Raw genomic sequence first — 24,610 nt, forward strand, 5'->3', positions numbered from 1 at the left:
TTAAGAGCCCGCCCAGGCCGCGCAGGGAGGGCAGAGGCGGGGCTCGCCCGCGCTCCCGGGCTGCTCGCGCCGCACACCGAGCCCAGGACGCCGCGAGGAGCGAGCTCCGCCAGGCGCTGCACCCCGGGGCGCCTCGGCGAGCCCGGCCGCGCGGCGAGCCCCGGGAGCCCAGCGCGCGGCAGGGCTGAGCCCGGCCCCATGGGGCGGGCGCGGGGGGCCTGAGCGCAACAGACAAAGGCGGCGGCAGCCCCCGTGCAACTTTCCTGCGGGCCCCTGCGCGAGCCATGGGGGCCCGGCGAGCCCCGGCCGCAGGCTCGGAAGGCAGCGGGGCCCCGGGAGCCTAGCGCGGGGTGGAGCGAGCCCCCCTGGCTGCAGGGTCCCTGCTGCGTCTCGGGCTCCCCGCAGAGGCGTCGGGGGCGGCCAGCCCCGAGCCGGGGCCGGGAGAGGCTGACCTTGCCCCCCCCGGGGGGCGCAGGACACCCGGCCGCACCATGGGCGGGAGGGCCGGTCTGCAAACCGCCAGCCCCACCTGCCTGCCGGGCTGGACTCTGCACCCGACGGGCTCTGGCAAGATGCTGGGCTGGAGCCTGCTGCTGCTGCTGGCTTCCGTGGGGCGCAGCGAGGCGGCGGAGGATGGAGAAGTCAATGCAGAGGTAGGGGCCCGTGGTCGTCGCTTACCTGGGTGAAAGTGTGGGCGTGCCAGGGGGCGGCCCAGCGGTGCCCAGCCCAGGACCTCATTGGCATCGGGCCGGGCTAGGGGGAGCCACCCTTGATTTGCCGGGCTGCACACTCGAGGGGAACTCACCTGCCCATGGCATCGTGGCTTGGGTTTGTCTCTTCCCTGATCTGTGACTAGAAATTGTTCACTAGCAAAACAGCCCGGCAGCTGCCCAGCCTAGCTCTGCCATGCGAGTGATGGGGCGGCCGGGGCCTCGTGAGACCTGCCCTTGGGCCACCCTGCTTGAGTAGGTTCTTCGGTCGCTTAGCCTGGAACCGTGCTTCAATAAAGGCCCACTTGTCTCCCCAGGCTCGGGTTGATTTGCCTGCACTTCGGCTTCTAACCTGCCTGTTGCTCTCACTCTGCCCACTGACTAAAAAATCCCTTTTGTGCGAGCACGGCTCTGCTTTCCGGCACCCTATGGTGATCCCTGGGGGGCAAACTGGCCCTGCTCCCTCCAGGAGCTGCCACTGAGCCCTGTCACTGAGTACTGGGCCAATGCCAGGCCTGAAGTGGTCAATCGGGGGGGCATTAAAGCCCTGCAGTGCTCTGCCCCAACATTGTGTCTGTAACATTTCCCTTCTCCAGCTCTGGTTTTGCTCTGTTAGAGAATCCCCTCTACATCTGTGTGTTTAGATGTAACAACACACTTGGCTCCTATCATCTCCATTATATGAGCTATCCGCCCGCAGGCACACGGACGGGATTACTTCTGCATGGGTTTGGCTGGTGGCCCCTTCTCTCTCTGGTCTCCCCTCACCACCTTTGCACCAGCCATAAGCTGCTGTGTACTGTCCAGTCTCTTCCCAGGCCCCTGTCGGTCCCGTCTCCCTCATGGGAAAGCCAGAGGCTGCAGCACTGTGCTAGCTCAAGGGCATGTGTAGCTTCCTCTGTGGGGAGCCAGGGGAATGTGAGCTGGGAGTGATTGGCACGAGAAAATGCAACCTGCTTCAAGTACAGGTGCAGAGAGACCAGGGCACTTGCTGCTGCTGCCCTGCAGGGGGCTAGAGGTCACCTCCTGGTCTCTGCCTCTAGCTCCGTTGGCAGCTGATCTTGCAAGATGGTGGATGACCCCAGCTTCAGTAGGAGTGGGAGGCACTCCGCACCTTTCAGGACCAGGCCCGTGACTAGTACAGGCTGGGAATGCTACAGAAGCAGTGGGCCGAACTCCCAGCCTGAAGAGGAAGTTCTTTGTTGCTCATTGGGGACCCCTTCTGGCTCTTAGGAGAGGAGGTGTTGATGGGGCTCTGGGAGAGGATCTGTGCCACGTGGTGGAGACCAATGATCCTATAATAGGCCTTCACAGAAGCCATTTGGCCGTGAACCAGACCCATGTTCCTGGATTGAGCCTCTAGATGGTATTTGGGTGAAATGGGACATGGTTGCAGATGAAAAGGAAACAAGACATGAGCCTGATAGCCCCACACCCCCCTGGTGCTAGTTGGTTTTTATCCTGGTAGTCTCTGGGCGTAGGCCCAGCACTGGGATAGCAGGGGGTGCTGTGGATGAGGACTGAAGTGCATTGCTGGATCTGGGAAGAGACCACAACGGAACTAGGAAGGGGCTGGCCAGTTGGGATGGAGGTGAAATGGTTGAACTTCAGGAGAAGGAGGAAGCTGCCTCTGTTAACGATTGCAGCCCAGTGGTTGTTAGCAGGGCAGTGTTCTGTTTTCCCCATGTGCATAATACAATGGAAGGAGGGTTGGCACGGGCAGGATGTGTCGCTCCCTATTTATACTTGTGCAGTCCCTGGCCCCCCTTCCCCACAAGCCACAGGAGAGGCTCTCCCTGCCCAAGGAGCTCAGCTCTCTACCCGCCAGCACCGAAACGGAGCCAGCGACAACGAACGGCTGGAAACGAGGCAGGTGCCGCCTCCTGCTGGATTCAGAGAACGTTTTTCACTAAGTCGTTCTGGTGCCGACACATTTCCATTCTGGACCCTGCGGCTCAAACAAAGAGCCTAGGGCAACTGTGGGAGCCAGTGGGTGTCTTGCCATTGAGTTCAGGGGGCGCCTGATGAGGCTATAGGCTTATACAGGAAGGAAGTCCATTTGAGTCGTGTAACAAGTGATGTATGGAGTAAAACGGTAGAGTTGAGCGAGCTGTTGCCGCAGTTCAGGCCCTGGCTGACACGTGGGGTGGGCTGTAGGGTGCTCCTTTAGCCCCGGCAGTCACAAGGCTAGCGGCCTAGTAAGGAAATAAGAGATTTATTTATTTTTAAATGACAACTGACTGGTCCTGTAAGGAGAGTGGGTGGCTCATGCTGGTGTGGGGAATGGCAGGCAGAGCCTTTCACTGCTAGGACATCTTTTCCAATCCAGCTGCAGGCCAAGGAATAGGCGCCACCAGTCCAGGCGGTTAGTCGCCCGCAGCTGACCGGTGGTTCAGCGGCCTGCGTGACCGAGGTGGTAGTACCATCGTCCCAGTCAGTACCTAATGACTAGGTGTCTCCCAGCACATTGGCCCCTTGGTGATTGTTGCATCTGAGAGGCTAAGGATTGACTGGGCCTGCAAACGGAAATATCCTGCCCCAAAAGGGAACCCGTCCCCCTGCGGTTCAGGCTGGGGGTGAATTGCTGGGCTGCAGTGTTGTGGCAGGAGACACTTGCATTGGCTCTGGATGCACAGAGAGGGCTTCGACCTGGCACTGTGTTCCCATCCCTCAGAAACAGTCTGGGTGGGGGAGGAAAAACCTCCAGTGTCTGCGTAACACTAGGCCAGCCCATCCCCCTTAGCGGGAGACTCCGAGCTTGGCAGGGTTGGCTAAAGCAGCAGATGAGGAGCCCAAGGAAGGCAAGGCGAGGTCTGTGTGAGGCGGGGGGGGGGAGGAGGAGGTGCGCATGGGTGTATATATAGCCATTTCCCTTGTGAAGAGCGTCTGTCTCGCTGCTGCCCTTGAGCCGTGTGTGGGGAGTGTAATCAGGGCCTGTGCAGGGAGATCACCGCCTCACAAGCTGGGTCTGTCGAGTTTCAGCTGGACACTGCTTTCCCCCGGCTCCTGCCTGCTGGTCTGGCTGGGTCTCTGCCCTGACTGAGACTTCTGGACCGGTGCTGCATCCCCTCCCCCAGCACCTTGGCTCTTGCCTCACAGCCGCCAAGCCCTGACCTGATTGTAATGAGCTGGGCTGGGTAGGGCAGGGAATTCCTACAGGGCTCTGGTTATAGAGCTGGATTTCCCCCTCCGCCCAGCAGGTTCCTCCCACTTGGCCCTGCTTGGGAATGCAGCCCCCTCTGGAAATGCAGAGGGCATGATCCTGGCCTTACAGTGGGGACACTAAATGCTTAGGAGTCCAGTGTTCAGGTGTGTGTGCGTGCATGCACGTTCAGATGGTTTGGCCAGGAATCAGCCAAATCTCTGCCCATCCTTTGGGCTGAACTCAGGGTGAACCCTGAAGGTTCCAGTTGGACTCGCTTAGCTCCTGTTGCTGGCAGGATCCCAGCTGTCAATCTGTCACGGGGAAGGTGTTCCCCCAGTTCCACTGCCTTGTGCCACTTGGGAATGTGGCAAGGGTCAGGGGCATAGTGAGCCCATCTCATGCCCCGTCCCCACTGCGGAGACAGTGACTGTGTTCCATAGTGCCACAGCAACACCCAGATCCCATGTGCCACCCACAATGGCTCTGGCACAAAACTCCTGCCATCTGGGAACTTCAGGAGACCCACTGTCAGGCAAGATAGCAACCCGCATTTGAGAACATGTTTGAAAGGTCACCTTGGCTGAACAGAGAGCCTGGCCCGTTCAGTATTCCCAGTAGCTGGGTTGCAGCGAGGGCTGATGAGTAGGAGATATGTGGCGGGGTTAGAGGACATTGCAGGATGTGGCTGTCTTTGGAGTTTATAACCAATGATCTTTACTTTGAGGGCCTGGTTGTCTGAGAATTTGTCTATATAAAAATGCATTTAATTGGCACGCACAACTACAGTGATTGCACATGCAAATTAGGTAGCTGCACAAGTACGTGGTCATTTGCATGCACCAGCATGGTGACGCTGTGCAATTGTGACTCATGCCCCTGTGCTCCAGTGGGCAAATTCATGCAATGCAATAGAGACGCTCCTTTCATTTGTCACCCTTTACAACATCTTCAATAAACTATTACAGAGAAAAGAAAAAGCAAGCAACCTGCTAACCTTACATCCACTTCCAGCCAACGAAAGGCAGCTCACAGCACGCAGTGAGCAAGATGTCCAGCAGGGGGCAGCAGACTGTAAAACTTCCATTCCTAGGACTGGCTTGAAAACCAGCTGGAATTTCAGTGGGAGTTTACTAGAAACTAAGATTCAATAGCGATCACAGGACCCTGTGAGCATCGAAAAGATGTTGTTTTTGTCAGATGGATTCAGGTGAATTGAAGGTTTCACTTATGGAGCAAGAGGCAGTGAATGCCAGAAAGCTCAATGAAGACCAGGGGATTGCCTCGTTTTGTTTGTACTGCACCTAGCACAGTGGGGTCTGGAGCTGTGCCTGCAGCTCCTTGATTCTGCTACAATATAAACTAATAATAATAAAGAGCTGCCTGATGATCAGGCCAGGACTCCTCCTTGGAAACGTTTACTGGTCTTGCAAGTATTTGCATTAGCTCTAGAGTGCGTCTAGCCCTTGCACATTGTAAAATGTTGGACGTTAAAGTGTGGGTGTCACTTAACTGCTCACAATGGGGGGTTTGTAATAGCTTTGTTGCTATGAAATGTTCATGGCTCAATCGTTTCAGAGAACTGAAAGGCAAGGATGGCACTCTAGGGGCGAAGGTGGCAGAGTGGGAGTCGAGCAATGTGAGCTGTAGTTCCAGTTTTGCTAGTAACTTGCTGTGTGACCTTGGGCAAGTCCCTTCGCTTCTCTGGGTCTCACTTTCCCCATCTGTCCTATCTACAATGGAGTGTGAGCTCTTCAGGCCAGAGGCTGTCTCTTATGATGAGTATGTACAGCACCTCATGCAAGCGGGCAGCTAAAGGCTGGTGTAATAATAATACATATCCTTCTACGGGGCTGTCGTCACCTAGCTGTGTTCCTGGGATGCTGTTCCCAGGCTTGGGAACTTCTTGCTTCTACACTGATGCAGTGGTGAAAATATCCCATGTAGGGCAAAAAAAAAAAAATAAAGTCTGATCTCTTCTCCGCTTGGTATTTCAGTATGTCCCAGGGAAGGCTTTACCATCCACACCCCTGCTGGAACAAAATCCTCCCTCCGGTTGAGTTTAAATGTTCGTATGTATGCAAAAGCTGCTTTCCCCATCCCCATGTGGAGGGGAGGCAGGGTTACCTCGTGGTTACAGCAGCAGGAGGCCTGCCACTGATTTACGGTGGGATCTTGCTCAAGCCCATTCTGTGCCTCACTTTTCCCCATCTGTGAAATGGGGATAAACACCCCCATTTGTGAAGTGTTTTGAGCTCCTCAGGGGCCGGGCACAAGCGGAGTGCAAAGTCATGGGGTGCCATTTAATGGGGCAAAATCCAGGCAATGGATTCCCTACAACAGCCAGGTAGTAGTAGTGAGTCTTTTGCTAAGAGGCAAGTATCAGGGGGTAGCTGTGTTAGTCTGTACCCACAAAACAACAAGGAGTCCGGTGGCACCTTAAAGACTAACAAATTTATTTGGGCATAAGCTTTCATGGGTAAAAAAACCCTCACTTCTTCAGCTGCCTGATAAGAGGCAGGCAGCCAGAATACAGGAGAATCAGCTCCTACCCCACTGGGCTGACCCTGGGAGGCAGTACCCAACCCTAACTCCTATTGGAGTCAGTGGGGCTTTGTAGGGCACTGCTCCTCTCAGAACCAGAGCCCACATTAACTGGTCTTACAGCAGAGTCCATTGGTACCACTCCCTGGTGTGAGCATTATCTCCTCCAGTAACATGGGCCTACACATACCAGCTGAGGGCTTGGACACCCTCTTCCAATGAAAATCAGTGGGAAATGGGCATCCAGATCCCCAGGGGCAGTTGAGAATCGCACTCACCTTGTGCAGTGGCATAGCTCTGCCCTGGGGCCTCCTGACTTCAGCAATCATTTGTCGTGGAATACACCACCTGCTGTAGGATTGTGCTCCAGAATAGAAGTGTTTATAGTCTGTTATGTTTCTAGTCCTCACAATTACAGGGAAAACTTTAAAAATGCAAATGGAAACTAAACCACTGAAGTGCTGTCTGCCTGGGCCTGTAGACAGCCTGAAACAGGAGCTCTGAAATGTTCCAACCTCTCAATCCCACTGTTAACTCTGAAGCCTACTGATGACAATGTCACCAGTGGATCTGTTTCACTAGTGATCATTTTAGCAGAAACATCCAGCTGAAGTACTTACCTCCACAAAGCCAAACTGCCTCATCTACCTCCTTGGGTACTCAAAACCCCAGCTGCCCCCATCCCTGAGCCCAGCCCCTTTAGCGTCCCCCTCACATCAATCCAAAAATTTGCAGCGCATTAAAAACTGAAATATGGAGATGCATTCTATTTATTGTATTCTAATTCATCATATAATTCAATTTTGTATTTAAATTCATTCATACCCTCCAGTATAGAATATAAATGAAGCTTCTACAGAATTTCCACCGCCCCAGAGTGCCATTGAAACCAGGGCCCCTGGGCAGAATTTAGCGGTGGAGCGTACACAGAGTGCAGGTATATTAACATCTGCCCAATGGACAGTCACTCCTCGGCTCTTTCAGCGGACACCTCAAACAGCTGTACGAACCAGCTCAGAGCCAGTGGGTTGAAGCTAACCTGAAACGATTAAACGTGAATGGGGACTCGCGAGACTATCCAGTTAGCGTCCCATGGCTGTAGTGGGTCACTCAGTGGCGTGTTAGCGCTTACGCTGCTGGAGCCCGGGCAGGGTTACAGTCCTGTTTAAGAAGCTTTGCTTTTGACCTCCAGGTTTCATCCTTTTAGAAGGGTGGTATGAGCCTTCCTGGCAGGGATGCAGGGAGAGTGGGGGAACCCGCAGGTGTTTAAAGAAATACCCAAGCCCCAGGTATCAGCACATGCTCCATATCGCAAAGAGGTCTTTGTTAAACGACGCCTCCTAGAACCTGCTGTAACAATAGGCAGCTGCCATATACAGCAAAAGTCCTAGGGAGGCATGTACTCCTGAGGGACTGATGTTCCTTAGCACAGTGATGGTTAGCAGGTTAACCAATCTCATGGTGCAGTGCTGTCAGGGGAGCAGATTACTGAGTGCCCTCCTGGCCTCCGAGCTCGCTCTCTGGCTTAGCTGCAGTCCTTTTGGGGCCGTGCCTTAGTACCCCCTGGGCACCTGTCCCAGGTAGCTGAGTGAGGGGCTGCGCCAGTCTTTCAGTAGCCTGCCTGGCCATGCATCTGATGGGTGGTGATCTGGGTCCTGCCAATGGTGTGGTCCCTCTGTGTGCTGGCAGCTTAGCCAAAGGCTTAGCTCTTCTGGCCCGAAGGCCTATGATGGGGTGTAGCACACCTGCGCTACGGGTCTCTGCCTCCCTCACCACTGGGCTCTGGGCCAAGCCAATTCCTACACACCCTGGCAATGGTGTTTGTTTCCGTTAGGTGGGCGGGGTTCCCATTGCCAGCGTGTAGCCTGAGCAGCTGGCTGCTGTGCTGGGGAGATTGGCAGGGCCTGCAGGGAAGGGACCTCCCAACTCCCAGGCCTGGAAGAGGCAAGACGCCAACCTTTGCAGCTAGCAGCCCCTGCCCTGTGTCCAAGTCTCCGCAGGGAGCCCCTGTGGAGCTGGGGCATCCCAGCACACAGAGGTGGTCGCTGAACGGGAGCTGGATTCTGCAGCACGGCCTGCCCCAACTCGTGGGGTAACGTCCCCTCTCTCCCCAGGGCTGGCTGTGTTGCTACCCAGGCACTCAGACTCCATGGTGACTGGCTGGCACCGTTTCCCTTGAGGTGGTCTTGTGGCTTGAGCGCTGCCCTGCATTGAATTCTGGGCTTGTCCCCGCGGGCCCTGAGTGACCGTGAGCAAGTCATTTCAACTGTCTGTGCCTAAGCCCCCCAGCAGGAAAATGGGAACGTGGACCCTTCCTTTCTCCTTTGTCTGTTGCGATTGGAAGCAGAGACTCTCTCTCTCTCACTGTATATGTACAGTGCCCGGCACAAAGGGGCCCTGATCTTGGCAGGGACCTCTGGCTACAAATCGTAATAGACCCCACATGCCTGTAGATCAGATTGCTATGAATCAATTAGCAAATCCATTGATATATATTAAAAAAAAAATCTGTCGCTCCACTCTGAGTTAATCGGGACTGGTATCAGTGTAAGGAAACAAACCACATGGCCTGCTGTATCTTCCTCGTGCAAGAAGAAACATGATCCCAGCTTTAATAGGTTCCAAGAACCTCTCCCCAGCACATGCTCAGGGCTGGGATTTCCAAGAGGCCTGACCCTGCCCTTGTTTGAGGGAGGCTACAGAGCACTCTGGGATCCTTTGCATGACAGGGCCCATAAGTCGTTATTGATTTGGAGCTGTTGCCAGGGAACTGTGACTGCAGCTAATGGAGCAGAGAGGAGATGTTGTCAGGGCCTGATCCTGAGAAGCGTTGAGGACCCACAATGTGGTCAGGGCCTCTCAGGCTCCCGTGCAGCTCTGCTAGGGAGATGTTAAGGAAGCCAAGCTGTTTGGTGCTGGGGGGGGTCTCCAGTCAGGTCTGAGATGGGGGATGGGACACCTGCTTGGCTGGGCGATGGCCGGGGGAAGTGGAGTGAAAGGAACTAGGCCGTCTCCCATTAGCATGCTCACAGTGAGGGTGATGCCAGCTGCAGCTTCTCCCGTCTCCTCCCCACCCCCCGAAAACCAGACGCAATAGCCCAATGATCTGATCCAGGACAGCAAGTCTACTCACCTCACCATTGCCCCGCCTGGCAGGCATTGGCCACTGTGGAGCGGGCAGCCAGCAATCCCCTTCCTCTGCCATGCTTGTGGTCAGTCACTGTGCCTGGCTCGCTGGCATCCTGTTCTACAAGGGTTTGCCCATGACACACCGTGGAAGGGGCAGTTCTATGTGCAGCACATTCATTCGAGCAGGAGGCTGGGAGTCACGTGAGCTGGATTCTAGGCCAGAGTCTGCCACAAGTTTGTTGTGTATCCATAGGCAAGTCATTCCCCGGCTCGATGACTCAGTTTCCCCAAATGTAAAACAAGGCTCATGAGCCTTCTGTATCTGTCACTGAGGATTCATTAGTTAGTTCACTAGTGACCTGCTAATTATTCGCAGTCGAAGCCAGCTTGCAAAGCCTCTTCAGACAAAAGCAGATTTATCAACCGACAAAATTCAAGTTCAAACTGGTGTTAGCAAGGAGCGCTCTGCCACGGCTCCCCACACCTCAGCTCACCCTGCCCCACTGAATCCCAACAGACCCTGCTCTAGTGGGCGGGATAACATGGGAATGTCTCCCCCAGCTCTGTTGATGTCCGTTACTAATTAGTCGTTCCAGTGCTTTCAGCATGACAGAGATGCCTAAAGCACCTGGGATCTCCCCTCCAGCGAGAGATTTCTGATTTCACACAGCCCGAAATCTAGCCCACCGCTAGGACACCGTGCCCTTCTCTAGTACTCTCCAGCCGTGGCTTTCAAAGCACTTCCAAAAGGGTACTTGATCCTCACAAACCTCCCCAAGGCAGATGCAGCAGGTTAGCGCCATCGTACAGGTGGGGAAACTGAGGCACGTCACGATTAAGTGACTTGCTCATGGTCACGCAGTGAATCCGTGGCAGCAGTGGACTAGAGCTTAGGAGCCTTAGCTTTCATTGTCTGAGCGCCCACTTGAGTCCCCTGTCAGAGCACTGTAAACCTTAGTCGCAGGGAAGGCTGTAAGTGTAGCTATGACCATGCTGGCGTGGAGATGCTTCGCCGCTAGAGGCAGTAAGGCCTGCTCAGGGGCTGGTGAGGATCTCGCGCCCTCGTGGCTTGTCACGTACAAAAGCTCAATGCTCCCAGAAGGCGAGGGCCCCGTCAGATCCTGACTTCACGCTCCACAGGCAGAGCTTAGCTGGTGACTGCAGTGTCTGGGTTTGGGTTTGCATCTGTGTCTATGGCTGCTTTCCCAGCGCCTTTCAGCGGCATTTATTTGGGGCCCATCACTTTGGTAGCTGGATAAATATTCAAGGAACCCTGCACTGCATCAGCTGGGCCCCCTGGCTTAGAGGCTTCGCTGGAAGGCAACGTTCTCTGGGGCTACTCGTGCTGCAAATGACAGCCAAGTCCCCCAACAGCCATAAAACAAAAGGGGCGGGGCCTCAGCCCTTGGCTGGCCTGGCTGCGTGGGTGCGTGTGCCCCACGTCGAGCTGTGGATTTGCACCAATAGAGCTGCTCCCAGCGTCAGGCTTTGAACTGCTGGATGAGAGCAAATTGTGCGATCGCACGAGGGGGAGGTTAGAGGAAAGGCAGCGCAGCTCCCAGCACTTCTGGCTACGCGTTGTGCCTGCCCTGCATCCCACTGGGTGGCGTGAGGCCGCTCTCGTACCCTGAGAGCACTGGGCACCAGCTGTACATTGCTGGCAGGAAGCAAAGTTCTTCTCAAACCGTCCCAGTGGGCCAGGGAAGAGCTGACTCTGCAAATTGGCTTATTCTGCCCCCTCTCCTTCCAGCCCCTTTTAAGGAACCATCGGATCAATGACAGAACCCTGGCTGAATTAGCTCAAATGATTTTGCATCAGGCAAGCAGCCAGGCGTTTCACACAAAGAAACCATCTCCTTCCCTGTTGCCTTCTTTATACCCATCCTTTCATCTCCGCGGCGCTGACTCTGTTTACCACACACACTCCACGTATATTACAAGAAACTGAGCTAACAGGAAACATCTGGTGGGAAAACAGTCCCCTCCCGGACTTTCACTGGGCAGGTCCCCCCCTTGTCCTACATACCCTCTCCCCCACTGTCATCTTCCCCTGGGTCTAACCTGGACTGTGAACTCCTCAGGGCAGGGATGGGGCTCTGATTTGCTTCCCACCCATAGACCCCAAAACACTTTACAAAAGCAGCTATCACTGTCCTCATTGTACTGCTGGGGAAACTGAGGCAGCAAGGTGGGTGGGCTAATTTGCATGGGTGGTGAGCATCCCTAGCTGGGGTGGATTTTCAGCACTTCTGAAAAGCAGGCTTTAATGGACCAGATTTTCAATTCAGCTCCTCAAGCAGTGGTCAGATTTCCAAAGCTCCTGGGCCAATCCTGCCCCAAGGTCACATAGGGTATGTCTACACAGCAAAGAAAAATCGGCAGCTGCTCCGTGCCAGCTGACTTGGGCTTGCGGGGCTCTGGGACCTTCCCGCTGCACAGGGTCCTAGAGCCAGGGCCCCAGCCCGACCCCGGAAGTTTACACAGCAATGAAAGAGCCCCGCAGCCAGTCCCCGAGCCTGAGCATGGGCCAGCTGCAGGTTTTTCTTTGCTGTGTAGACGTACCCCCCGGGAATCCACAGCAGGGCTAGGAATAGATCTCTGATCTCCCAAGCTCGTGCCCGATCCGTGGACTATGCAGCCTTCCCCCATGTAAACTGCCACGCTCACTATACAATAAAACACTGACTTGCCCCAGCCTCCCATTTGCTCTGTATTTTATCTCTTGCCTCACCCAGGAGTTGATGTGTTAATCTGCCTCTTCAGGATGCAACCACCTTTGAAGTTCCCTGCGCTAACGAGGCGTTGCTCGCTAGGGCTTTGCAGCGCTTCTTGTGAGTGGCTTGGAGCCAAGTGAGAAATAAGGAAACAATAATGTGAAAGGATATGGAAAGGGTCAGGAGTAACCAGCGCTAGTAGCGCAGCAGCATGTACCACTTTCCCCAACCTCCCCTCCCGCTGTCCCGTCTCCAGTTGGATTCGCCAACCCCCTGGGCTAGATTCCCTGCCAGCATGCCGCCTCCGAGCTGATGCCCATGTGCTGATGCTTCCTGGAATCTCCCTGGCCACGTGATTGGCACAGGGCCCGGTTTTCCACCCCTCTCTGCCCATACGCAGCGTCCCCCCTCTCTGTGACAAGCAAGTTGGTTGCCAGTTCTTGTTACCGTCCGGCGGGGTGGCCCAACGTAGGATACATGATCTCGGCTTGGGGAGGGATCGGTTCTGGCCAGCGGCCTGGCAGACCCACGTGTGCAAAAGGGAGGTTAAAAATAGCAGGTAAATAAAAGCGAAGGGTTGGAAGAACAGGAGGGAGATCAAAGCCTTATTATCTGCCATGTAAACCGCCCCCCAGAGCCTCCTGGGCCTGGAATGTAAACAGCCCAGTTCCCTTTTCATTTGTCCTTTGCTCAGAGCGGCAACATCAGGATCCCAGGCCTCTGGAGGGGTCCGGGAAGGAGCAACCCCTTATTGTTAGAATCATTTATTTGCATTACCTGGGTACCTCACAGCCCCAGGGAGCTGAGGGCCCCCTTGTGCTAAGGGCTGCAGCCCATCTCTGCCCCTTGTTACTCACACGGGGGGAGGGGGGTGGTTGGATCTCCCCCAGGTGGCTAGAAGGCAGCATGTGGGAGCAGTTCCCAGCAGCGGGGCGCCCAGGCTTGTCCCAGCAGCGTGGGAGTAGCCAGCTGAACTGGACCCTTTGGAGCGTGACGCCTTGACCCCAGGAGTACGCACACAAGCAGACCTTGCTGCTGCTGCGTAGAGGGGCACGCCGGGGACTCTGAGAGGGGGAGACGGGGCTGGTTCCCATGGGGCGGCGGAGACTTCCCCCTCCAGGGTGCCGGACTGACTCCGGACCAGGTCGGTAGCCACACAAAGGCCTGAGCTGGAGGTGGCAGGTTTGCCATTTTCTCCCCAGCCCACTGTGCCAGCCAGGCGCCCAGGATCATGGGCACAGGGAAGGCTCAGCGTGTGATCCTCGTGCCTCCTTTGCAGGCCTGGCTCCGGCTCTACGGCTACCTCCCGCAGTCCAGCCGGCAGATGTCCACCATGCGCTCGGCGCAGACCCTGGCCTCCGCGCTCTCCGAGATGCAGAGGTTCTACGGGATCACGGTGACGGGCATCCTGGACGAGGAGACCAAGCTGTAAGCGTGTGAAAGGGGGAGGCGTTAACTCCCTGCCACTCCCCTCCCGCCCAGGCCCTGGGACGCTCCCAGGAGACACTGGCTGGACTATCCGGCACGTTGAGGTGGGAGGGCCAGCCCAAGGCAGCAGCACAGGGCCCCTTTCCCAGGGCGATGGAGGAGACGGAGCGGTCCTCCACCTCTTACAGCCCCAAAGGACCCCGGCTCCCCACACCCTGCATCTGCCAGACCTCCCTTTCATCTCCCCAGCCATAACAACCGCCTGACTCTCCCCACTGCCAGGCACTCTCGGATGGGTGGGACTTGGGAACCTGTCTGATGCCCCCCACATCTAGCTTCACACTGGGCTTCCCAGAGCCTAGGGTCTGGTCTCCTGCTTGGCGTTAAGCCCCACCCCCTCCACCTTGTTCTGCGTTGCGAGGCTGCCAGACACGCGCCCCACGTTCTCAGTCCTCACTCGGTGGCTGCTGTGCTCGGCTTCCCCCAGGTGGATGAAGCGGCCCCGCTGTGGTGTCCCGGATCAGTTTGGAGTCCAGATCAAAGCCAACATGCGGCGGAAGCGGTACGCGCTCACCGGGCGGCGCTGGAGCCAAACCCACCTGACCTTCAGGTATCGGCGCTCGGCCCATTGGGCCTTGGCTTCGAGTGCTCTGCGTCCCCACTCGGGCCTGGCCGGGGGCTGCTCGGCCTCCCAGGCTGCTAGGGCCAAATGCAGGATGCAGCAGGGGCAAACGGCTCACCACCCGGGGCCTGATTCTCACTTACTCTAGTTTTACAAGGCTGTCATTCCAGGAGCTACTCCTGATTTACAGCAGGGTGAGCGGAAGAGGGTCATGCCCAGGGCACAACCCCCAGGTGGGGCAGCAGGGCTAGGGACCAGAATCTGCTCTCCAGAGGGGCTGGGCTCCAGCAGCCACCCATCAATCTACCTGGGGCATTATTTCAGCTGAGCAGCACGTACAGCAGATGGCCCAAACAAAACAAGCACCCCAGGCTCAGCGCTAGGCACTAAGCGGCTGCCATGTCTGCCTGCCCAGGTGCCGTGCTGCCATTACCTACGAGCGACCTACTGGATTGATGCCATGTTCTGTCTCTCACTCGCCTCCGGGCGAGCTCCTCGACTGCTGTGAGTCGATGCAGCTCTACTGGCTGTACTGGAGGGTGGCTCGCCAGCAGCGACATTGGCTTCCCTTCTTGGGACGGGGTTCTGCTGCTTGCTTCGCTCCCACCCCCCTCTGCCCCCCCAGCTGGGAGAGGATGGTTATAAAACATGGGGCAGTGCAGTTAAAGAGATCCCAGGGCATGAAATGGGGCAGTAAAGGGATGTCTCGGGCCCTTTGCCAAGGGACCAACAAGACTGAAAGATGAGAGTCCCTAGGGAAGGGCAGGGCCCAGCATTCAGGGTATCATAAACCTTGATGTAACCTGCTGGCCCAGTGTCTGTCCCTCCCCCCGCCCTACCCCATATGGCTGATCCAGAGAGAACTCCCCGCTCCTCTGCTGTGCACAGGGGATTTGGGGGCTTGCTCCTTCCCCACTGAAGCCAGTGGGACATTTGCCATTGACGTCAGTGGAAGCAGGCTCCGTCCCCCAGTGCTTAGCTAGGTCTGCGCATTGGAGCTGGAGATCCTGGCGTCAGTCCCTGCTGGAGAAAGGTTTGGATTACGTTCTAATACATGAGTAATGCCCCGTGAAACCGGTTTTGGGTGGGATGTGAGCTTTCCCCCTGCCGGGTTCACAGCCCAGATGTTGCTGCACAGGGATAGTGCCAGAGAGCAAAACTGACCTGAAACCAAAGTGAAACTGACCCATCTGATCCCTCTCCTGTCCCGGTTCCTCATGCCTCACAAGCGATCCCACGCTCACTCACAACCCCACCCCCGGTTTTGTGCCTCCAGCATCCAGAACTACACGGATAAGCTGGGGCGGTACCACTCGTACGAGGCCATTCGCCGAGCCTTCCGGGTGTGGGAGCAGGCCACGCCCCTTGTCTTCCAAGAGGTCCCCTATGATGACATCAGGCACAAGAGGAGGAAGGAGGCCGACATCATGGTGCTCTTTGCCTCCGGTTTCCATGGAGACAGCTCCCCCTTCGATGGCGTGGGGGGCTTCCTGGCCCATGCGTATTTCCCCGGCCCCGGGATGGGAGGGGACACGCACTTTGACTCGGACGAGCCCTGGACACTGGAGAACACCGACGTGTCTGGTGAGACTGGCTGGCACCTTGGGAAGGCTGGTGACTGGGGCGGAGAGGGGAAAAGGACTTAGTGTAGGGGGAGGGGGAGTCTCAGCTGGAATCCAGAAGGTTGAGAGATCACTGTGGGCTACAAGTACCCACCTGGGGAAGAGATTTCCGGTAGTAACCGTCTCTTTAATCTAGCAGGAAAAGGCATAACAAGAAGCTGAAGCTAGACGTGGTCAGGCTGGAATAAGGGGCAAGGTTTTAAGTGCGGGTAATTAGCCAATAACAGTGTACCTCGGGAGGTCGTGTCTTCTCCATCAGTTGACGTCTTTAATTCAAGGCGGGATATGGGCCTAAAAGACCTGCTCTAGCTCACCCATAAGTTATGGGCTTGAGGCTGGACTTACTGGGTAGGGTTCTGTGGCCTGCGTTCTGCAGGAGGCACGCTGGAGGGTCACAGCGGTCCCTTCTGGCTGTAGCAGCGATAGTTAAGGCCGAGTTGAGTTTTACACTGGTGGCTGGCAAGAAAGGAGGAGGCAGCTGTCTCTTGCCCCGCATGGCGTGGGCACCACGCAGCGTGAGTTGAAGGCTGCAGGGGTTGCCGATGTGTCGGGTACACTGTCCAGCGTGAGATTACTGGCATGGTGAGTTGTGTCCTGATCCCAAGCACAGCCCCCTCTGGCGCATGGTCAGGGAGAACCGTGGGAGAGGTACTGGCTGGCCTAGATCGTTGGACAGAGAGCCCCGGCTTGGCACAGGGAGGTCTGGGGGAAGGGAAAGGATTGTTAACCTCTCGGGTATTGGGCTGCAGGAGCCCCAGGGTTGGTGAGCGTCCTGGGGTCTGTCCACCCTGCTGGGGGCAGTCCCTGAGCTCTTGTCCACGTCTGATAGTGCATTTCTCCCTCCCAGGCAACAATCTTTTCCTGGTGGCCATCCACGAGCTGGGGCACTCGCTGGGGCTGGAGCACTCCAGCAATCCCAGCGCCATCATGGCCCCCTTCTACCAGTGGATGGACACGGAGAACTTCCAGCTGCCCGAGGATGACCTCAAGGGCATCCAGCAGCTGTACGGTGAGCTGGGTCCCAGCCTCCTGCATGGGGGCTGGGCGGGGAGTGGGGCTTGGCCAGCCCAGCCCAGGTGTGTGTGTTGGGAAGTAGAGACAGGCCGGATCAAAGTCCCTTCCCTTCAACAAAGCATGAACCCTAAGCTGCTGCTGTTAACCCCTTCGTTGCTGCTGAGCCACCAGTTTTCTGTGCAGCATCGATCCAGGTACATCAGGCGATGAGGCAGGTGCCCCTTTGCCCCTTCCTCAGACTTGCCCCCTGTATCACCAGAACCTGCTCTGCAGCTCCAGTCGTCCAGAGCAGCCTCCCTGTATCTGCCCGGAAGTGGCTGTCCACTGTGGCCCGGGCCCCTTCCCCTCTCTCCAGACTCCTGTCACCGTACTGAGAGGGTAGCTGTATGCTGGACAGCGCAGTGGGCGTGGAGCACAGGGTCGGGGCTTGCCCAGCATTGCCTGTCCTTGCCCTTTGGGCTGCGGTTTGGGAACCTGGACTGGAGTCCGGGAGCCGTCAGAGAGGCTAGGGAGACAGAAATGCATCTCTGTCCCTTTCGCAGCAGGCAGTAAGGAGTTAATGATTTGTCATTCCGCCCCCAAGCCGGGGGTGTTTCCAGGCACACAGCTGTAATATGTGGGGAACATCTGTCCCCAGTCACAATAAAATCTAAGCACTACCCTGTCTAGTGAGTACCCTGCCCTGCTCGGGTTGTGTCATAGGCCCTGTACTGCTGCGAGCGATTCCCCTGGAGCTGTAGTGGCAGAGGCCTGTGCTTTTGGAGCCATGAGTGCTGGGATCTCACCCCACTGACTCCATGCAGCCCATGAAGATGGGGGCACGGTATGGTGAGGCCCAGGTGCCTGCAGATTTGTACCAGCACAGCACATTCGCTCCTGTCCTGCTGGGTTAGACATTTCGGAGTGATTTCTCACTGCCCCCTCCTCTTTCCCAGGTGCCCCTGATGGGCAGCCCCAGCCCACCCGGCCCCTCCCTACGGTGACTCCCCGCGGCCCTGGAAAGCCAGACCACAGACCCCCCAAGCCACCTCCCCCCGGTAAACCAGATCGGCCCCCGAAACCAGGCAACCCGGACCAGCCCCGAACCACCGACCGGCCCGACCAGTATGGGCCCAACATCTGTGATGGGGAGTTCGACACCGTGGCTGTCCTGCGCGGGGAAATGTTTGTGTTTAAGGTACCAAGCACCATTTCTCCATCCTGCCCTGGGCCTGCCTCCCTCCCTCCATTCCCCCTGGCCCTTCCCAGTGTCTGGTTATGGGACACTTGCTTCCCCCACCCGCTGCCCCCTTCCCCGGCTGCCTGGCCGTCTGCCCCCCAGTGTGCTCCTCTGCCCTGGGCCTGTGGCGGGTCGAGGTGAGGAGATCTGCCCCGGGCCGTCCCAACGAGCCCTACGAGTGAATCCTGCTGCCCCGCCGAGCCCAGGAGCCCAGGGCCTGGGTCCCCATGCGCAGTGGGCTGGGCGGGCTGTTTTCCTGGGCCGTGCTGAGCATCACGCCTGGTGGCCTGTTGTCTTGAAGGGCCGATGGTTCTGGAGGGTTCGCCATAACCGGGTGCTGGACAACTACCCCATGCCCATCGGGCACTTCTGGAGGGGCCTCCCCGGGGACATCGACGCCGCCTACGAGAGGCACGACGGCAAATTCGTGTTCTTCAAAGGTGAGAGACCCGGGGAGGGGCAGGGGCTTTCTGTGAATGCAGAGCTGGAGAGAGGGAGCGATTGCTGCTCCCAGAGCTGGGCAGACTCACCCCACCCCCGGCCAGTGCCCCACAGCCCTGCCCCAGAGCCCCTGCCCCCTGCTGTCCCAGCCCTGGCCTCCCCCACAGCTCAGGCAATGCCAGGGGCAAAGGCTCAGGGCCCGGGGGCAGTGCCCAGCTCAGCATGCCGGGGCTGAAGCTCAGGCTGGGTGAGGAGGAGCCCTGGAGGTTGGCAGGGCAGCAGATGGATGGTGCCCAGCAGGGGTGCTACTGCTGAGAGAGGCCGTGTCTCAGCGGGAGAACAGGGCCAGGGCAGGGACACGGGTGCTGAGCTTAGCGCAAGCAGTTTCTCAGCACCATAGCAGCGCATGGTCCCGCGTGCCTGGCCGGGAGGGCCTGTGGGCTCCAGCGGGCTGGGCTGGGCGGGGTGACTTGTCTCCTACATGCCACGTGGCCCATGGCTTTTCCTTCCCTTCCCAGGGGATCGGTACTGGCTCTTCCGAGAGGCAAACCTGGAGCCCGGGTACCCGCAGCCCCTCACCAGCTACGGGCAGGGCATCCCCTACGACAAGATCGACACTGCCATCTGGTGGGAGCCCACGGGACACACCTTCTTCTTCCGCGGGGACAGGTGGGTTGGCCCCGATGGGCCATGCGGGCGACAGGGCTTCCCGTGGTCATGGGGTCAGAGCAGGGGCCTGGCTGTGGAGACCCCTGGCTTCTATTTCCAGTTCTGCTGTGTGCCTCAGTTTCTCCATCTGTCTCATGGGGACAATGCGGGGCGCCCCCGATGGGATGCACTGAGTGTTGTTTATCATCCTACTCCTCCCAGCCCCTCATGTAACCTCCCGAGCACTGGCCCTTCTGCCACTTCTCCCGAGAGACTTTTCTGCAGCCCTGTGGATTTCTCCTGGCGTGGGCCCTGGGACCCAGCTTCCTCCTCCCCTTCACCTGGGGTGGCAGCTCTTCCCCATGGCTCTCTGCTTCTGACCCCCGGCCAGCCTCCCAGCATCCCCCCACCCCGCAGCACTGCGGGACTCAAACCTATGGTTGGGGGGGTGGGGAGTGTCTATGTGCTGCTCCAATCTGCTCACTGTGGGTAGGATCCAGCGATCTGAGGACGTTGCGGCTGACGCACGGGACTGGGAGGCTGGGTTCTAGTCCCAGTTCTGCCACTGACCTTGGCAAGGCACCGCCTGGCTCTGTGCCTCAGTTTCCCCTCCTGTTAAATGAGGGTGATGCTGCTGCTCCTTCCATCTCTGCACCGTGCTCTGAGGTTCCAAAGGTATCGTCGTGTGTGTCACTGAGCATCTGGTTGGACTAGGATGGGTGGGCGGGAGGAATATACCCCCCCACGCTTCCCGCGATCTAAGCAAGCGGGACGCCCCCTGCTGGTTCTAAGCCGGGGCTGGAGCTGGCCTAGCCGTCCTATGGGACCCTTTTCTGGCGGGGTGCTGCCGTGCGGGGGGCAGACACCTTTGAGCTGCCTGGGTGCCATCTGCTCACCGGGGCGTCTGTTCTCATGCAGGTACTGGCGCTTTAACGAGGAGACCCACTCTGTGGATCCTGGCTACCCGAAGCTGATCACCGTGTGGGTGGGAGTCCCTCCCACGCCCAAGGGGGCCTTCCTGAGCTCGGATGCCTGTGAGTGAGACGCTCGAGCCCTCCTGCAGGAGCCGGCTACCCCCTCTGTAGGAACCCGCACCCCAGCGGGGAAATCACCCAGCACTGCCCAGCAGCACCTGTATCAGCCCCACAGCTGATGTACATGGGCCCAGAGATGCTGCAGCCATTGACACCAGCTGACGATCTGGCCTGGGCGCTCCAGGGAGAACAATGATCACTGCCCCTTATGGCTCTTTCACAGCTGTGTGTGTGTGTGGGGGGGGGGGGGGGGGAAATGTTGGAAAGTCCCTTTCATCCCTATCTCTCGAACCTCCTAGCCCCTTGGCAAGGGCGTGGGAACCAGATGGGCACAGGCCACTCGGTGGGAACTTGGTCATTTCCCTGTCTTTATACCCTCCCCCCTCTTCCCTCTCGCTCCGCCCTGCTTTGTAGTATTATTGGTACCCCCTCACTCCTTTAATGCTCTGAGAAGCAGCTGATCAGCTTGTTCAACTGCCCCCCCACTCCTCCTGTGGAACCCCCGGCAGATTGCAGGCTTCTGCTTGCCCCCGATCCTGCGTCGGCCTCTCGGCCTTTCCCCGTGTTCACTCTGGGGCTGCTGCTTTTCGGCCTGGCTCCCCACGGGTTACCTGGCTTCTGGTGCTAAAGGGTCACTGGAGCAGCAGCATTACACTGAGCCGGGTGCGGGAATGGAGACTGGTGTCAACCCCTGAGCTTGCAGAGGGCACGGCAGAGCGCCTCGTTCGGAGTTACAGGAAGTCCAATTTCCTCTGCTCCGTTTCCTGGTCGCTGGAGCATAACCTGGCTTAGCCTAATGCCCGTCTTCTGTTCTGTTCAGCAGGGCACTGAACCGCTAAGCTCCCCCGGGGCCGCGCTAAAGCAAAGGGAATTGTTTGTCCCTGGCCGGGAACAGACTCCCAGCAGGATGTCGCAAACAAAGTGCTCATTCATAGAGCATGTAGTGGGATTTTGGATCCAGGGAGTGATAGGGTCAGCTCCTGGGACTGGGTTTTAAAAAGGAAGGTGCTGAGTAATTAAAGGATCAATTATATTTGCACTAGGAGAAATTAACTCTCATGCTTCAGGGCATCAGCCCTTCACTGCACGGGTCAGGAAGGAACCCCTCCTTCCCCCAACACACATCCTTCAGCACTGCACAATTAGCCGAGTGCATTGTCACCAGCTTTATTCTCCTTTCTCTGAAGCATCAGTTATTGGCTACCACCAGAGGCGAGGATAGCAGACAAGACAGTCCAGCAGGCTGATCAGGTGTGGCAGCAGGCAGAATACCAGAGGAGGTGGCTCCCTGGTGGGGTGGGGTAGCAGAGAGGTTGATTCTGGGGGGGTGGCCGAGCCGTTAGCAGATCAGGTGGCACTAACCTATTCTCATTGGCTCCCTTCCAGCGTACACCTATTTCTACAAAGGCACCAAGTACTGGAAGTTCGACAATGAGCGGTTGAAGACGGAGCCGGGGTACCCCAAGTCCATCCTGCGGGACTTCATGGGCTGCCACGAGGCACTGGTGCCAGACCCCGACCCTGGGCACCGATGGCCTGACCTGGACAGACCTCCCTTCAACCCGGACGGCAGGGGCACGGGCAATGACCGGGAGGGGGACGAAGGGGAGGCCGAAGCACGCCCCAGCGACCGGGAGGAGGAGGAGGAGGAGGAGGACTACGGCGGCCCCACCCGGGGCAGCGGCAACGACGTGGACATCGTGGTGCAGATAGACAAGTACACGCGGACCATGAGCATCGTCATGGTGATGGTGCCCCTGGTGCTGCTGCTTTGCATTCTGGGCCTCATCTACGCCATCATCCAGATGCACAGGAAGGGGGCCCCTCGGATGCTGCTCTACTGCAAACGCTCCTTGCAGGAGTGGGTCTGATCCTGGACCCCTGCCCCACCATGACCCCCGCCCCCAGCCCGATCCCCCTCTCCCACCACCATGGTGCTAACAAAGAAGCTTGAGAAGACGAAGCCCCCGGAGCCTGTCCCGGATGACTTACACCGAGGTTTTGCACATTGAGTTGAATGCGCTCGGCCAGGCCTGCTTCCCCTTCGAGCATGTCAGAGACGCCCCATTACAGACTCCTCCGTGCTTACAGCCACCTCTGCCCTTCCCGTGCCTGGATCAAGGCCGCCTGTGGCCCCCTCCCTGCTGGGGGAGAGGGGGGTTGCCCCACGATCTGGGTTGCTCCCAGTGTTCCCGCTGGGCGAGGGAGACCATGTCCGTGCTCTGCAGCCCCTGATCTCTCGTCGCTGCAGGGCTGGCATTGGGGAGCAGCCATTTGCTGGGGGGCCCCATCTCTGCTTCACAGAAGCACCTGGGCCCCGAGTGCCGAACCCCCCACGGGAGGGGACAGCTGGGGGGGGTTTCCCTTACGGCCCTCCTGGGCCATGGGGGTCTCTCCCGCGTTCTCGGCTCGGCGCCCAGTCACAGGCTCGGAGGGGCAGAACTCAAAATGCTTCCTCAGCTCTGCTCTTCCCCCAGCAATCAGCCCTCCTGGTCCTGGATGTTTCCCTTTGGTGCCCATCCACATGTCGTGCGTGTGTTGTCTGTGCCGTGTCCTGGCTGGGCCCGTGGAGCAGAGGGAGGGGATCCTGGTCTGGGTAGTTCACCCCTGACAAGTCACCAGTCTGATCAATCCCAGGGGGGTACGTCCCCCAGCCCCAGGGAAGGGAAGCCTTTTCCCGGGTGAGGTCCTATAGGAGAGGCCTGGCTCTTCGGTTCATCCGAGGCGGTCTGGCTCTGATGTCTGTTTCAAGCTCCCCTCCCTGTCTCCTCGTGTCGGTGGTCTTTGCAGCCCTGCTCCTCCCCGGGGCGGGTGGGCCAGCCGCTCAGTGCACTGCCCTGGGGGAGTGGGAAGCCATCTCCCCGGCCCCTCTTCTCGCTCGCCCGCCCAGACGGTGCTAATGTCTAGCAGCAGCTTTTCCCCACACACAGCGCGCTAGCAGCGGGGCCCAGGGGAAACGGCCTCTTCCAGGAGCTTCTCCCCATGGCCACCCTTGGGCTGTGGACATTGGCTTTCCTGGGCATTTCAGTGCCAAGCTACAGCAAGGGGAGGGCGGTGGGGTCGTGAGGGTGCACGGGCCAGCTGGAGAAGTGGATTCCAATCCTGGCTCAGGTCCCAGGTGCCATGAGTTTGATGGCCTCAGCCTTGTGTCTAGCAGGGATTGGAATGTGGACTGACCAGGATTATACATCTGAGCCTGTGGCTAGAGTAGCTGGGGGGGGCTGCAGGGCAGGACTGAGGGGCGTTGGCTGAGCTGGGGGAGGGCCCAGAGCTGGGATAGCAGGGGGGGCTGCAGGGCAGGGCGGAGGGGCATTGGCTGAGCTGGGTGGGGGCCCAGAGCTGGGATAGATGGGGGGGGCTGCAGGGCAGGGCGGAGGGGCATTGGCTGAGCTGGGTGGGGGCCCAGGGCAGGGCGGAGGGGCATTGGCTGAGCTGGGTGGGGGCCCAGAGCTGGGATAGCAGGGGGGGCTGCAGGGCAGGGCGGAGGGGCATTGGCTGAGCTGGGTGGGGGCCCAGAGGTGGGATAGATGGGGGGGGCTGCAGGGCAGGGCGGAGGGGCATTGGCTGAGCTGGGTGGGGGCCCAGAGCTGGGATAGATGGGGGGGGCTGCAGGGCAGGGCGGAGGGGCATTGGCTGAGCTGGGTGGGGGCCCAGGGCAGGGCGGAGGGGCATTGGCTGAGCTGGGTGGGGGCCCAGAGCTGGGATAGCAGGGGGGGCTGCAGGGCGGAGGGGCATTGGCTGAGCTGGGTGGGGGCCCAGAGCTGGGATAGATGGGGGGGGCTGCAGGGCAGGGCGGAGGGGCATTGGCTGAGCTGGGTGGGGGCCCAGAGCTGGGATAGCAGGGGGGGCTGCAGGGCATTGGCAGAGCAGACGGTGCAAGAGAAGCCCGGCTCCAGCTGCTGCTGATTCCCCAGGCACTGGTTGGTTTCCGAGGCGTGCTGAGCTGGGCTTTCTGGGCCAGGCACACGGGGTGGAGGTGACCTCACTGTGTTTATTTCCTGTTTAACTGTTTACAGCTGGGAAACGAGGGAGGGAGGGAGCCTAAAGATAGCAGAGGTCTCTGGAACCTGCCCTGGAAGGCTGGCCGGGAGCCGAGGGCCTGTGCTTCTCCCAGCCCCAGCGACACTGGTCAGTTCCCATCGGGGCCTCCATCCATTGGGAAGATGCTCTTACGATGGAAGTCGCCCTGTAGCTGCTTTTCATCCGCTTCCTTCTCCCCCGCACACCCACTTCCGAAACAAACAGCAGCCTGCGGGGCCTGTGGGAAATGGGGCTGGGAAAGCAGCAAGCTCCGGCGCCCAGCCCCCACTGCCCCAGAGCAGTGCGGGCGCTCAGAGCCTGAG

At 58.4% G+C, this 24,610-nt stretch overlaps 1 protein-coding gene across 3 annotated transcripts; it reads left to right on the top strand.

The window, feature by feature from the left end:
• Positions 1-491: 491 nt before the first annotated feature.
• On the top strand, positions 492-22,138 carry MMP15 (matrix metallopeptidase 15). 3 transcript variants are annotated; one of them, XM_065416556.1, is made up of 10 exons: positions 492-653; positions 13,519-13,667; positions 14,155-14,277; positions 15,566-15,873; positions 16,759-16,920; positions 17,861-18,102; positions 18,446-18,584; positions 19,104-19,254; positions 20,152-20,267; positions 21,654-22,138. In XM_065416556.1, the coding sequence occupies exons 1-10, from the start codon at positions 492-494 to the stop codon at positions 22,136-22,138; spliced, it is 2,037 nt and encodes a 678-aa protein (XP_065272628.1). The 3 variants fall into 3 exon arrangements, with proteins under 3 accessions (XP_065272628.1, XP_065272629.1, XP_065272630.1); XM_065416558.1 differs by lacking the exon at positions 492-653 and having other exon boundaries at positions 13,525-13,667; positions 21,654-21,772; positions 21,908-22,138; XM_065416557.1 differs by lacking the exon at positions 492-653 and having other exon boundaries at positions 13,522-13,667; positions 16,759-16,923; positions 17,915-18,102.
• The last annotated feature ends 2,472 nt before the right edge of the window (positions 22,139-24,610 follow it).

Source organism: Emys orbicularis, chromosome 14, assembly GCF_028017835.1.
Source record: "Emys orbicularis isolate rEmyOrb1 chromosome 14, rEmyOrb1.hap1, whole genome shotgun sequence".
Classification (NCBI taxonomy): Eukaryota; Metazoa; Chordata; order Testudines; family Emydidae; genus Emys; species Emys orbicularis.